Source organism: Vombatus ursinus, unplaced genomic scaffold, assembly GCF_900497805.2.
Source record: "Vombatus ursinus unplaced genomic scaffold, bare-nosed wombat genome assembly UNPS02014863.1, whole genome shotgun sequence".
In the NCBI taxonomy this organism is placed as follows: domain Eukaryota; kingdom Metazoa; phylum Chordata; class Mammalia; order Diprotodontia; family Vombatidae; genus Vombatus; species Vombatus ursinus.
Genome location: NW_020954641.1, coordinates 1053785 through 1069250, shown reverse-complemented (window position 1 = coordinate 1069250; position 15466 = coordinate 1053785). Strand labels below are relative to the sequence as shown.

General features: G+C 39.2%; 1 protein-coding gene across 2 annotated transcripts in view; it reads right to left on the bottom strand.

Moving 5' to 3' along the window:
- SPINK5 (serine peptidase inhibitor, Kazal type 5) overlaps positions 1 to 15466 on the bottom strand; it is a 72448-nt gene that overhangs the window by 11306 nt on the left and 45676 nt on the right. For both annotated transcript variants that reach the window (XM_027841793.1, XM_027841794.1), the window contains 9 exons: positions 15112 to 15239; positions 14625 to 14691; positions 11221 to 11348; positions 7145 to 7238; positions 6580 to 6707; positions 6027 to 6096; positions 4841 to 4968; positions 2598 to 2652; positions 16 to 143 (listed from right to left, as the gene is read on the bottom strand). In XM_027841793.1, the coding sequence (XP_027697594.1) occupies positions 16 to 143; positions 2598 to 2652; positions 4841 to 4968; positions 6027 to 6096; positions 6580 to 6707; positions 7145 to 7238; positions 11221 to 11348; positions 14625 to 14691; positions 15112 to 15239 (926 nt within the window). The remainder of the gene's footprint in view (positions 1 to 15; positions 144 to 2597; positions 2653 to 4840; positions 4969 to 6026; positions 6097 to 6579; positions 6708 to 7144; positions 7239 to 11220; positions 11349 to 14624; positions 14692 to 15111; positions 15240 to 15466) is intronic.

Sequence of the window (15466 nt, the reverse complement as noted above, 5' to 3'; positions counted from 1 at the left end):
GACCCCATTACTCACAACACAGCTTGGCACATGGCACACTTATTCATGTGGATTTTGCCGTCAGGACCTCGAATGGGGTCATTCTCTCTGGTGCAGACATATTTTTCATTATTCATTTGACTGCGGTACTCGCTGCACTGGTCCTGTTGATTTAAGAAAATATGTTATCATTCAAGGTAAGTTTGAGTGGTTCAAATATGATTAGGCTGGTTTTAGACCATAATTACATAAATACATAAACCCCCTCTATATATCCTATATAAAGCATATAACAATAATGTGTATGTTAGAGCCTGTATATATGTATGTATGCATATCTGTGTATATACATATGTGTGTATATATATATATAATTGCTATATGCTTTACATAAGGTATATACAGGTGGTATATATGTGTGTGTGTATATACAAACACACATACATACATGCATACACTTAGACATACATACCCTGGGGAAAGATAGATACACACATATATACATATACATATACATATGTACATACCTATATCTACCTAGGAAGATATGAACCAAGACTACCCTAAGACTTTTGGGACATGACACTCTGGGGATATATTTATATAGATATCTTCTCTCCAGGGTTTCCCAAAAGTTAAGATCAATAGATGATATAGAGATAGATGGAGATATCTTTGAGATATATAATGTGTATATGCATATATAAACACAATCACTTATCACATCATACAATAATTATATCCTATAAAGTACTTTCCATGCATCATTTCATTTAAGTACCAAAATAAGTCTTCAGTGTAGCTCTAGAAGTATCATTATCTTGATTTTTACAGAGGAAGAAACTGAAGTTCTAAAGGTTGGTATGTTGTTCGTAACTATATGACTGACTGGGATTTGAGTCCAGCACTTGGAGCATTAGCTATATGTCTGCCACTAATAGAAGATGTTAGAGCCTAGGAAATAGGGTTTCTGAACCAAAAGCAACCTTTGAAATTGTCCAGTTCAAGTCCCTCATGATGATGATAATGATGATGACGATGATGATGATGGTGACGATGACAATGATAACCATAATAGCTAACATTTATAGAGCACTTACTATGTGCCAGTCACTGTGCTAAGCATAATTTACAATTATCTCAAGTTTGATCCTCACAACAACCCTGGGAGGTAGGTACGATTATTATCCCCATTTTACAGATAATGAAACTGAGATAAACAGAGTTTAAGTGACTTTCCAGGGTCATACATATGAAAAGTATTTGAGGCCATATTTGAACTCAGTTCTTCCTGCCTCCAGGTCCAGCCCTCTATCCGCTGACTGTAGCTGTTAAGGATGAGGAAGCTGAAGCTCACAACTAAAGGAAGTGACTTGTTCAAGGAGGAGTTCATGGAAAAATTGAAACGAGAGCCCAATTCTCTCCACGTCATTCAGTGTTCGTTCCATTGCACCTTGATACCTAATGGCCTTTTCTTCCAATCTTTTCTATTGGCAGAATGGAGAAGCCCCCATCTTCCTATACTGGTATCAAGAAGATGAACATAGTAACGTATTTTTCCACCTTAATTTTGGATTTCACCAGTCTGCATTGTTGAGGGGAAAATACTTTGTAACCTCAACGTTATAAAGAAGCATGAGCTGTTAATACTGCTGTTATCCTCACACGCGGGCCAACCTTTGTTTGCTCTGTTCCACACTGAACACTAGATGTCGCTCATGCCCCAAGTTAAAAGGCTGTTTCATTCTTTAAGATCACCTTATAGGAGAGCGCCAAAGGGACTTTAGGGCTCACCTAGTGCAACCCAGTCATTTTTTATCAGAGGAATCTCATGTCCAAAGAGATGAAGGCACTTGCCCCAGGTCACACAGTTAGTAAACAGCAAAGCCAGGATTCTCATTCCGGGTCTCAAACTCTAAATTCACTCCTTCCACTATAACATGTTGTCTCTTAGACTCATCACTAGGTTCATTGCTTAAATTTACAGAGGGCCAAATAGCTTACCAGGTGTTATCTCCACAACACTAGCTTTCTCATTAGTCAAATGAGACTAAGAATATTTACATTCAGGCTAAGTCATCATCATACAAAATTGGAAGAACACAACTAGGACATTGACAGAGCCAAGATTCAAACCCAGGCTTCTACCGAGTTGCAGAATCTTGGGGATAAGTCAATGTCCCTTTCTGGGCCTCACTTCTTTATCTGTGAAATAAAACTATTAAGTAAAATAATCATTGAAGTTTCTTTCAGCTCTGATTCTGTAAGAAAGGAGAAGTCACTAGCCCAAAGTCTTACGGTGAGTTTGCAGTCATGCTAGAATTGGAGGTCAGGTCTCCAGATGCATGATATCAGCCTGTCCCAGTAATTTCTGTCTCTGGGTGCTGCCAGTGATAGAGCTAGTACTTTAGCCTAAACTACTAAATTTATCTCCCTTTTCCTTCAGACACTACAATCTCTGAGTTATCAAAGTGTGTGTATACCAGCCCTTGGCCAGTCCTACAGAATCCAAAGACAGGAAGCTTATGTCCAAATGAATGGGCTGAAGATATAGGTAATATTTGCCACTCTCATCTGTTGGTCACTGAGTCACTAAATCACAGTGGGTTGCCTCTTACCTTCTCTTTGCTGCTCTTTTCTTCATTGTTTTTCTTTTCTTGAGCTTCCTTTTCTCTGTAAGAAAGAGGGAGAGAAGGGGAATTGACTTCTGCAAAGGGAGGAGTATGGTACGGTAGAAAATGATCTTATTGTGGTTTCAAATGGCCTAAGTTTGAATCTCAGGCCTTCTTCTAAGTATCTGTGGCCCCCGCGGCCAGTCACTTAACACCTCTGGGCCTCAATTTTCTTATCTCTGAAAAGAGGAAGATGGCCTAAGGTCCTTTCCAGTTCTATATCAAATATTTCTTGAACTTACCAATGGTTGAGTTAAATTTATTTTTGTAGTACTTTAATTAATTTTCTAATGCCATAACCCATACATAGTATCATCACAGTTGAAGGCAGAAGGATTGCATCAAAGGATCTAGGTTCAAACCCCCATTCTACTACTTACTAGCTACATGACTTTAAATGAGATACTTTCTGTCTATTGGTTTGTTTCCTCATCTACCAAATGAAGGAGGATGGATTTCATAACCTCTAAGGTCTCTTCTAAATATAAGTCAAATGTTCATCTTAGTACACAATAAAAAACACTTTCCAGAACTCTCATACTCTTTTCATAGCACCAGCTTGTCTCCATGAAGTTATCTCTACAACCTGCCCCAACCACCCCCTCTAACCTTAATTCTGATCATATCCCTCTGATTATTGTGTGCAAGCCAGGCTAGACTACTGACCTGGAGCACTGTGTGTGCTTTCTACTATCTATGACTTTGCTCATACCATGTCTTCTCTGGATGTCTGCCTATGACTTTGCTCATACCATTCCTTCTCTCTGGCCTGCTTGATGTTCCATCTACTGCCTCCTTCCCCTTTCCTGAGTTATCATTGATTGTTATAATATAGTCCCCCCTCACCACTACCTGGTAGAATTTTTAACTTCCTTTCTATTTCAGTTCTGGTGTCATCTCCTACCTAAAACCTTTCTTGAAACCATATTTTCTAGTAATAAACACTGGTTTATTATTGGTTCTTTCCAATCTCAAATTATTTTGTACCTACCAATCTTTATAGATTTTGTTTCCTCCCAATGAATGCAATATCTCTCAGTGCAGAGATCATTTTTCATTTTGTCTTTGTAACCCCAGAAATTAGCACAATACCGTATACATAGAGGGTACTTGGCAAAGGCTTAAAGGATTGAAGTAGACCCTTTAGGTTCTTACTCTAATGATCTCCTCTCAAAAAAGCCTTTCCCATTTTATCCCAGGTAGAACTGATCCTTTCCTCCTCTAAACTTAAATTACTTTGTTTGCACCCGGCTATTGGCACTCATCCCAAATGACCTATGTCGCTATTATTTATATATGCATTTGTTGTTTATTGTTCACTCATGTCCAATTCTTTGTGACTCCATCTGGGGTTTTCTTGGTAAAGATACTGGAGTGGCTTGCCATTTCCCTCTTGAGCTCATTTTACAGTAAGGAAACTGAGACAAACTGAGACAAACAGGATTAAAAGACTTGTCTAGAGTCACACAGCTAGTAGTAAATCACACAGTGTCTGAGGCCAGATTTGAACTCAGGAAGATAAGTCTTCCTGACTCTAGGCCAGGCACTCTATTCATTGAGCTATCTAGCTGCCCAATGTATGCTTGAGGCCTTGTTCCATGAGGAACAAAACCCTATTGTTCTTAAAAGTTTCCATTTCTATAGTTTTTAAATTTACAACAGCCCTGTGAAACGAGAAGCCTAGTTACTATCATCTCCACTTGGCAGATGAGGAAGCTGAGGTTCTAAAAAAAAGTGATTTACCCAGAGTTACAACACGAGTAAGATGGAGCTGACACTCTACCACTTGTCTTCTTCCTCCAAGTCCAGCCCCCTTATCTACTATATTATGTGGCTTTGGTGCCCAACCCAGGCCCTCCAAAAGCATAGGCCCTCAGCACTTGGCCTGGATGTGCACTTGTCTCATTCCCTCATTTCTCAGCTATCTGGGTTCTTGCCCTTTTCCCCATTTGATTGGAGGTTCCTTGAGAGTAGGCCTTACGTCCTATCTTTGCCTGTATCCTCACTCTGAGCGCAGAACTTCACACATAGTAGGCCCTTCAGAAATATTGACTGAATTGAATGGAATTGAGCTGTTTCATTCTCTCCATTTGCCCTTGCTCAAAATCAGCTCTAAGCTGATAGGAGCTGAATGTCTGGAACAGCCTGAGCCCCCTGTTTGCAAGGAGTCACCACTTTACTATACTTACAATATTTCTTTACACATGGCACATTTATTGCCATGGGTCTTGCCATCAGGGCCTCGCACTGGGTCACTTTCTCGTGTGCAAATCAATTTCCCATCTTTCATCTGGCTACGGTATTCATCACACTTGGCCTGTAAGGAAAGACAGATGAGAAATGCCTAGCTGTCTCAGAAAGGATTTCACATGTGGGATGAATTTAGTCAGTCAATAAACATTTATTAAGAGCCTACTATGTGCCAGGTGTGATGGTTAGCACTGGTAATACAAAAAGAGGTGCAAATAATTCCTTTCCTCAAGGGGCTCACATTGTAAGGGAAAGAAGAGGGACATAGAAATATGTACAAACAAGCTGTGAACAAGATAAATAGGAACTAAGTAAGAGAAGAAAGGAACTAGAATTACTTCCTACTTCCTGTAGAAGATGGGATTTTAGTTTGAACTTAAAGGAAAACAGTTATGTCGATAGGCAGAGAGTTAGTCCTAAACTGCTGAAATGTGGTATCCTCACTTTCCTTTGAGTGGGGTTTATAGAGTCATAGTATTTAGAGTTGGATGAATCCCTAGCATATCAATGCTAAAAGATACCTTAGAAGATTTCTAGGCCAACCATTGCCCAAGATCACAAAGAGATTTCTTTCATGAAGGAAACCTCTAATTGACTATATGTCCAATGAGCTCCCTTTAAATAGTCAGATTCTGTGATTCTGTGATTCCTGGAAATAGACAGTCCAGATTCTTTCCTTAAGCTTTCTGTGATATCCATAGCACTGCCTTCTATGCAAAACCTTTCCTGATGCCCCAGGTGCTAGCACCCTCCCTCTCACTGTTTATTTCTTTTGTGTATATTCTGTATGTAATTGGATGTACATATATTATAACCTCTTATTGAATATAAGTTTCTTGAGGGCAAAGAAGATTTGATTCTTGTCTTTGTGTCCCCACTCCCTGGGTACATAATAGGTGCTTTATGGATAAATATTTGCTGATTGATTAGTAAAATTTCTGGGAGGACACTGTTTCTAATGCAGCTTCTGTATGCTTTTATCTCTTTTCCAGGTCTTAGCCTTCCAAGGAAAGTACCCCTATTACCCAGCCTTATTTCATGCATGCTTGACCAGTTCTGAGATGGTTCAAGGTAGATGGAAGTTTGTGCCAAGTCCAGCCCTACCACTGTCAGAGGAAAACCTACCTTTAGAGAGGTAGTACTATTGTTACTCTTGAAATTGGTAGTTCTCTTGTTCTCCTCATCTTCCTTAGCCCTAGAAGAGATGGAGGAGAGAAAGTTCTGTCTGGTGAATAGAAACAGATCATCTTCAAGAGATGTGTAACATCAAAGGCTCATAAACTAGGGGGACGTCTGAGAAGTTATCAAGTCCAGGATCCCACCCCATGACGGCTTCCTGACTTTCCCACTATTGGTGCCCTGATAATGGTTTAGTCAGCTTCCACTGGAACATCTAAGTCCTGTAACAGGGAGCTTATTATCCTGGGAGTCATCCCATCCCATCATCAAATGGCTTTGCCTGTTGGGAAGGGAAATCACATCCTCCACAAGCAACCTATTTTATTTGGAGAGAGCTCTGATAGTTAGGAAGCATTTGCTTGGAAAGAACCAATATCAGTCCCTTTACTTCTAGGCCTGTAAATTTCAGGAAGGATGTCCTACCAGAGCCCAGAGATGTACCTTCCACCCCACTTCTCCCCTCAACAACTACCTGCTGCAGACATGTTCAGATACTCACAGAATTTCCTTACACATGGCACACTTGTTATTATAGGATTTGCCACTAGCATCACGTACAGGGTCACTCTCACGGGTACAACTGAGACCTCCCTTTTTCCATTCTTTCCGAAACTCAGCACATGGGTCCTGAAATAGTGAGCAGAGAGAGACTATGTCTGCTATAGTAATTGACTGACTGTGTTCTTTAATCAGTTTGCTAAACTCAGTGGTTAGGAAGAAATATCCAAGTTGATGATGAGGGAAGTATGTGAGGTGCCCTAGGTGACCCTTGGTGACATTTAAGCTTCAATTTCCTCTTCTGTAAAACAGAGCTAATAATCTTTAGATTTTTAAGAATTAGATTTTCTGCTCTGTATAATGTGATTTAAATGATCATTAAGATGGTTTCCAGCTTTTAACCTTATGACTGTATGAGTGAGTGAATCCAGGCTTCATACACTCCTGCTCAGCAGGCTCTGAACCAAATTATATTTTCATACAGTTAGGTCAATTGAATGCAAAAAGCTGAATTCACTTTGCTCAAAGATGCCTCTCACCTTGGGTTTTCCTGCTCCATCACCCACCTGCTTGTTTCCTTCAGCATTTCTCTTATCTTCATCTTCTTTCTTCTTTCTGTCTTCATCCTCCTTTTTCTTTTTTTCTTCATGTTCTTTCTGGCTGGAAAGTACAAAGTGGGAGAGAGATTGCAAAATGTGAAATATGCATTGGAATATCCAAGTTAACACATATGTCTAGGGGGTAACTTTATATTTTATGGAGAACTCACATAAAGCAAGTACTTACATAATGGTGAGGAGAAGCAATACAAGGTTTCTCTTAAGGTTTCTCTTAAGAATTTGGAATTGGTCATACCAATCAAACTACCAAAAAGTTATTTTATAGAGCTAGAAAAAATAATACCAAAATTCATCTGGAAGAACAAAAGGTCCAGAATATCAAGGGAATTAATGAAAAGAAATACAAGGGAAGGTGGCCTAGCCATGCCAGATCTTAAATTGTATTATAAAGCAGCAATCATCAAAACTACTTGATACTGGCTAAGAAGGTGGATCAGTGGAATAGGTTAGATACACAAGACACAGTAGTCAATGACTATACTATTAGTAAAATTTCTGGGAAGACACTGTTTCTAATGTGGCTTCTGTATACTTTTATCTCTTTTCCAGGTCTTAGCCTTCCAAGGAAAGTACCCCTTTTAGCCAGCCTTATTTTACACATGCTTGACCTGGTCTGAAATGATTCAAGGTAGATGGAAGTCAATGCAAAGACCAGCCCTACTATTTGATAAACCCAAAGACTCCAGTTTCTGGGATAGGAACTCACTATTTGACAAAAACTGCAGGGAAAACTAGAAAATAGTATGGCAGAAACTAGGCATAGACCAATATCTTACATCATATACCAAAATAAAGTCAAAATGGATACACAATTTAGGTATAAAGTCTGATACTATAAGCAAACTAGGAGAACAAGGAATAGTTTACCTGTCAGATTTATGGAAAATGGAAGAATTTATGACCAAACAAGAGATAGAGAACATTATGAAATGAAAAATGGACAATACTGATTACATTAAATTGAAAAGCTTTTGAACAAAGTCAATGCAACCAAGATTAGGAGGTAAGCAGCAAACTGGGAAAGAATTTTTATAACCAGTGTCTCTGACAAAGGCTTCATTTCTAAAATATATGGAGAACTGAGTCAAATTTAGAAGAATACAAGTCATTCCCCAATTGATAAATGGTCAAAGGATATGAAGAGGAAGTTTTCAGATGAAGAAATTAAAGCTATCTATAGTCATATAAAAAAAATGCTCTAAATCACTATTGATGAGAGAAATGAACATCAAAATGACTCTGAGGTACCACATTACACCTATCAGATTGGCTGACATGACAAAACAGAAAAATGATAAATGCTGGAAAAGATGTGGGAAAATTGGAACACTAATGCATTGTTGGTGGAGCTGTGAACTGATCCAACCATTCTGGAGAACAATTTAGAACTATGCACAAAGGGCTATAAAACTGTGCATATCCTTTGACCCAGCAATACCATTTCTAGATCTGTATCCCAAAGAGATCATAAAAATGGGGAAAGGACCCCATGTACAAAAATATTTATAGCAGCTCTTTTTGTGTTAGCAAAGAATTAGAAAATGAGGGATGCCTATTAGTTGGGAAATGGCTGAACAAGTTGTGGTATATGAATGTAATGGAAAACTATTGTGCTATAAGAAATGGTGAGCAGGTGGACTTCAGAAAAACCTGGAAAGACTTATATGAACTGATGCTGAGTGAAATGAGCAGAACTAGGAGAACATTGTACACAGTAACAGCCACACTGTGTGATGATTAACTTTGATAGACTTATCTCTTCTTAGCAATGCAAGAATCTAAGACAACTCCAAAAACCTCATGATAGAAAATGCTGTCTACATCCTGAAAAAGAACTATGGAGTCTGAATGCAGATCAAAAGATATTATTTGTTCTCTTTCTCTCTTTTTTTCATTTCTTCTTTCTTGTGATTTTTTCCATCAATTCTAATTCTTCTTTACAACTTGACTAATGTGAAAATAGATTTAATATAACTGTATATGTTGATCCTGTATCAATTTACATGCTATCTTGGGGTGAAGGGAGAGGAGAGATGGGGAGAAAATTTGGAACTCAAAATCTTATGGAAGTGAATGTTGAAAACTAAAAAAAAAAAGTTTATTTTTTTAAAACACCTTAGATAATTAAAAAAAAGACTAAAAAAAAAAAACAAACCAGTAGCTTAGTGCTTCAAGCAATGGGGAGAAGATCAGAAGCCAGCAAAATTGTATCCTTTGCTGTCAAGAATATGTTCTTGATATTATTTTTGTTAAAAGAAGCTCTTTAGCACTGAGAATTTCATTTTTTTAAATAATAAACCCATTAAATAAAGGGCAACAATATATTTGCAATAGAATGTACATTTGCATATTTTGATAGTTTTTTTATCATTTTTGCATGTTATTAAAATGAAACATTTGGTAAAAAAAAAAAAGAATTTTGGAATTGATTGTGACATTGGCACAGCACTACCTAGCATGGCGTGCCCTCATCAGAGAAGGGGCTGTGCTCTATAAGCAAAGCAGAATTGAAGTAGCACAAAAGAAAAGTGAGATGCACAAATTTAGAGAATCCACCCCAAACGTTCATGTGGACTATTTGTGCCTGACCCATGGTAGAGCATTCCTGAGCTCATCTTGGCCTGATCAGCCATAGTCAGATGCATTATAACTTGACTCTAGCATATTTATGTCATTTTGGTCCTCTTTGAGAACAAAGGACAACAAACCAACTCTATAATCACTGTATTTATGTTTTGTGGGCTACGTTAGGATTAGTGATCACTCTATGAATTGTAGGAGCATTGAGTAGAGGAAAGATCTGGGTCATTTCACCTCATGGATCCTCAGTTTCCTTATCTGTAAAATGTGGGTAATACCTTTACTTCCTACCTTATCTCAGGCTTAAGAGCCATGAGACCTTAGAGAATATCAACTTAAATGTCCCTTTCTAGAGTTCCAGTTTTCTCCCACCTCATTCCCCTCCACCACTCTAGGTTCCAACTACACTGACTAGAGATGGAGTATATGGTTGAATATCTGTGAGGTTCCATACCGTTGTACTGGCTATTCCCTATGCCTCCTCCTTTGCCTCCTCTATCTCTTAGTTTACCTGATTTCCTTCTAGACTCAGTTCAAATTCCATCTTCTGCAGGAGCCAGTCCCACCAGCTGCTGATGCATTCACATTCCTCTTTCATACTATCTTTATCTATCCTGAATATGTCTTTTATGTACCTAATTGATATGTTGTCTCTCCCTTTAGAATGTACACTCCTTGAGGTCAAGGGCTGATTTTTGCCTTTGTTGCTATTTTTATTCTCAGGGCTTAGCACAGTGCCTGACATATAGGAAGCATTTAATAAATGATTGTTGACTGACTAACTCATTTTATAAATGAGGAAAATGAGACCTACAGAGTTAGGATGCTTGGCTCAGATAACTATGAAATCAAATTCAGGTCCCTTTACTCCAGATTCAGTGCTCTTTCCCACTACAACCCATTGCTTTACCAGGGGTATTGTAAAATCCATACCTTTATTGTTATTTCTGAGATTCAACATGGCAGGATGGACAGAGGTCTGACTTTGGAGTCAGGAAGCCTGGAATTCAAGTTCTACCTCTGACACATACTGGTTGTGTGACAATGGGCAAGTCATTTAACATCTCAGTGCCCCCCAGGTAACTTTTTTTGACTACACATTGCAGATGAACTGTTAATCAACATTGGTGGAAGGAGTTTCCATATGAAGAGTGCCATACACCAAAGAAATCCCCAGTTCAGACATATACACACACACGTATATATGTATATATATATGTATATATGTATGTATATATGTGTATATGTATGTATGTATGTATTTGCATTTTTTTCTATTATTTTGTATTTCCCTGAAGAGTTTACTAGGGGAGTTTACTGGTGGGGGAGAAGAGGCACAGAAAGTGCTGGGAATCAAGTCACTGAGCATCTGAGCTTTGGCTAGCAGAACAGAGTCCCACGTATAACACCAGTACCTCAAGCTCCTCACTGTGTCTACTCACAACAAAGCTTTACACATAGCACACTTGTTGCCATGTGTTTTTCCATCTGGGCCCCGGACAGGATCATTTTCTCTGGTACAGAAAAGGTTTCCATTATTCACCAGACTCCGAAATTCATCACATGCATCCTACAAAGAGAAAAGAATCATGGTAACCTTGGTATTTCAGAGATTCCTAGAACTTTAAAACTTAGATCACAAACATGGAGTCTCTGAATGGACTTTAGAATGTCAGCACTTAAGTGGACCTTAGGACAGAAAACATAGAATGTCAGAGCTAGAAGGGAGGTAAGTCATTCACTGTAATAAGGACCCCAAGCAGAGTCTAGTCCAGTCTCCTAGTTTTTCAAAGGAAGACCCTGAGACCTGTCAGAACAAAAATGACCTGCCCAGGGCCATAGGAGTGCTTGGTGGAAGAACCTGAACTAAAGCTCACCGCCCCCTCCCCCAATTCTCAGGTCTAATAAGCTTTCAACCATTTCATAGCTGTGGGATTGCTCTGAAATGTCCAACCTTTAACTCACTTAGTGAATCCCAGTGATTCTATACAGCCACTGGAGGGAATTGTCTGTGAGTGATCAGTGACTGTAATTAAATAGATACAGAGTTCTTTTTATAATGATTATGATCTAAAGACTGTCTCATAATCTCAAGGTTTTTTGTTTGTTGTTTTTTAGGGTGTGTGTGTGTGTGTGTGTGTGTGTGTGTGTGTGTGTGTATGAAGGTTTGGTATTTGATTATCTAGACCTGTGGTATAAAAATGGGCAGCCCTTCCCTCCATTTACAAGTAAAAAAGAGGAGAGGTTTGTCGTAGGACAAGTTAAGAGTTTTAGATCCCCTACTGACTGCAAAACGTAAAGGGAAAGAACAATAACAGCCTGAAACTTGACATTGGGTAATCATAAAGACCACACTTGACCTGAAAGAAGAGATAAGGAAATGCATGAACTCAGTTGATACATTAGTTCATTTTGTTAAATTGCTTTGTTTCCTCCCCCTTTTGCTCTCTGGAGAGGGAGGAATGAGAGCTATATTCAGAAGTAAAGGCAATATAAGTGCAAAAGTTGTCCTTATAAAAATTTTTAAACAGCTTTAGGCTCTCTTTTAGGCTCTATCTCTTTTGATATCTGTTGCCCTCTAGAAATTCTCCCTAGAAATGAGTTTCAATAGAATTTTCTCTTACAGGGTTGTTTTGTCTACAGGAACAATCTGAGGGCTTACCTTACATCATCTTTCCCCTCTCTGAGAAGCCTACAAAGTCTTCTGTTGCCTAGAGAATAAAGGCCAGACTCCTCAACTTGACATTCAAAGCTCCCTGAGAGCCTTCTTTTTTAGTCTTGTCTCACATGATTCATCGCTATCTCGCTGAATTCAATTTGATCCAATAGTTATTTATTCAGTACCCTGCACATCTTCCACACCTTACAGTGTACTGAGAAAGGTGCAAAGTTGAGATAATATAGTCCCTCTGGGAACAGATAATCTAATAGAGGCATAAGACACCAAGAAACATTTAATGCATAAGATTATGTGGTATTTGCATTAGACAGGTTCAAGCAAAATGCTATGTGAAGTCCAAGGGGGTAATATTGTTACTGACTGGGGACATGTCACTGTTTTGGAGGTGACACTTCAGATGGACTCCAAATTATGAGAATGATTTCAATAGCTAAGACATGAGAGAAAAAAGAGTATCAGGAAAAGGGAAAGAAATGATCAAAGACACGGAGAGAAGATAGTACCTAGTTTGTTCCGGGAGAAGGAAGAAGTCCTTTGACCTGACTGAGGGAAAGGAAGTAAAAAGAGATAAAGCTGGAATGGTTGGGTGGAGGTGTTTAATTGTCAGAGTCCTTGAATGACTGGTTGAGATTTACTTGGTAGGCAATAGGGAACCATAGTCACTTTTTAATCAGATCTTTGCATAAGGACATGTATCTAATACTGCATGGAAGATGAAATGGAATGCAGGGAAAATGGAGGCAACAAGTCTTGTTGGGAGACTGTTGCAATAGTCCTAGAAGGTGGCATTGAAAAATTGGTATGAGGTTGCTGACAGGGGGAATCATGTTACAGAGGTGGATTGAACACTTCTTCTAAGAGGCCTTCCCTGATCCACCCTTCACCCAAGTTAACAATAATCTTTCCTCCCTAGGATGTCACACAGAACTTAATGGACCTTAGAAGTCAATCTGGTCCATTTTACAAATTAGAACTCTAAGACCAATAGAAAGTGAATGATTGGCCCAAGGTCAGAAAGATATTAGGAGGCAAAATAGACTAAAAATACAGCACTCTTTCTACTATTTTACATTTATACATATAGTATTAGCAGCTGATTATGTCCTAAAGCAGATACAAGAAGGATAGATCTAGAACTTGAAGGATCCCAAGAGACTATCTAGTCTGCCCACTCCTGACCTTCCTACCATCGTACCTTAATCATTTACTCTCCTGGCCTCTATCCCTTTCTCTACTGGAGGGAACCAAGAACTCTCCTCCTGACCTTTAGACCCTCCCCCTCCTTCCCAATGTTTGTGAGATATTCCTATGGGGCAAACATTTTGATATATACTAAGGACAGTGGGCTTTGTTATCAGCCCCTTATATGCATCTTTAGGACCCCCCAGGCCTTTCTACCTACCCTATAGCTGAACTCTGCTATATGTATTATCATTCCCAATTTGAACACCAGCTCCTTGAGAGCTTCTCTTCAATTTATACCCCCAGAGCTTAGCACAGTGCTTCCATAAAATTAGCATTTAATAAATGTTTTTTCATTCATTCATTCTTCTTTCACTCTAAGGTGTTCAATGTTTTCTGTTTCAGTATTCTGTGTACTCACATCCCTTGCAGCTTAGACTATATCCTTCCATCTCCAGTGGTCCATGTCCATAGGTCTAAGCTCACTTTGCACTCTGATATTCAGTTTCAAGCTCCCTTACAGCTCAAGAAACATGTACAGAGGGAAGAATGCTAACTCTGGAGTCAGAGGATCTGGATGCAAATCCTATCTGTGATTCTTACTGCCTGTATAACCTTGGGCAAGTCACTCAACTTCTTTGGACCTCATTTTCCTCATTTGTAACAGGAGGGAATTCAATTTGATAACTTCTGAGGCCCTTCCAGCTCTAGGTCTATAATTCGATAAACCCTATATGTGATAGTATCTATGTGACTTTGTCATTTAACTACACTGAGATTCAGTTTCTTCATCTGTCATGCCAGAATTTGACTTGATGGACTCCAAGTCCCTGATCCTTCTAACCTTAAAAGACCTCATGTTCACTGTTCTAAATTCTGATGTTTTATATTCTCTATCTCTATACTTCCATAAAGTTTCATCATGGCAGAAAAATCCAAAGCCTTGGCCTGTTATTTCCAGCTTAACATTGCCTGGATAACTACCTTTGAAACTTCTCTCTTCGCGATTTTTCTGGATGCGACAGCAACCTTCTCTCTGGCTTCTTGTTGGCTTTAAGAGAGAGAAATAGGAATCATTTCAAGTACAGGATGCTGTCAGAGACGAGGACTAGTCTCTCAATGATATGTTTGACATGGAAGGCAAAGAACAAAGGGCCCTGGTCCATAGGCCTGGGCTTTGCTAGATTTTGACTAAGTGAACATTCACAGTAAGCAAACAAGCATCTATTGTGCATCCAGGAAGAAATATACAAGAATAAGGCTCTATCTTGAGAACTCTGAGAGCCTCATCCATTGAGTATCCCAGTCCTGATTTCTTTCAACCACAGACAACGACCACCCTTGGCAAAGGTACCAAGGAAAAGGAACAAATAATTCAGACTTGCTTTCCCCGAGCACCTACCTCCTCCCAACCTCCATTCCCCAATCTCCATAAGCTCTTCTGCAGACATCTCTTGACTCTCATACTCACAAAAAGGCTTCACACATGGAGCACGTGTTGCCATGCATCTTGCCATCCAGGCCCAGGATGGGGTCATTCTCTCGGGTGCAAGCAAGGCGGCCATCTCTCACATAGTTTCTGTATTCACTACATAGCTCCTGGCCATGGGTGAGAGAAGTAAGACAGGGCTCGGTATTGTATTATAGATACTGGTTATTCATAACCAAGCTGTTCTTAAGTCTCTGGCTCAGGGCCTATGTTATTTATAGCCTACTAGGCACAGTCCAGGAAAGGACTGGAAGAGTCTAGAATGGCCATGGAGGTTACTGAGTCTCCCAGGGAACAATGGATCCTCAGTTAATCTTTGACTTGTTAGGCAAAGTAT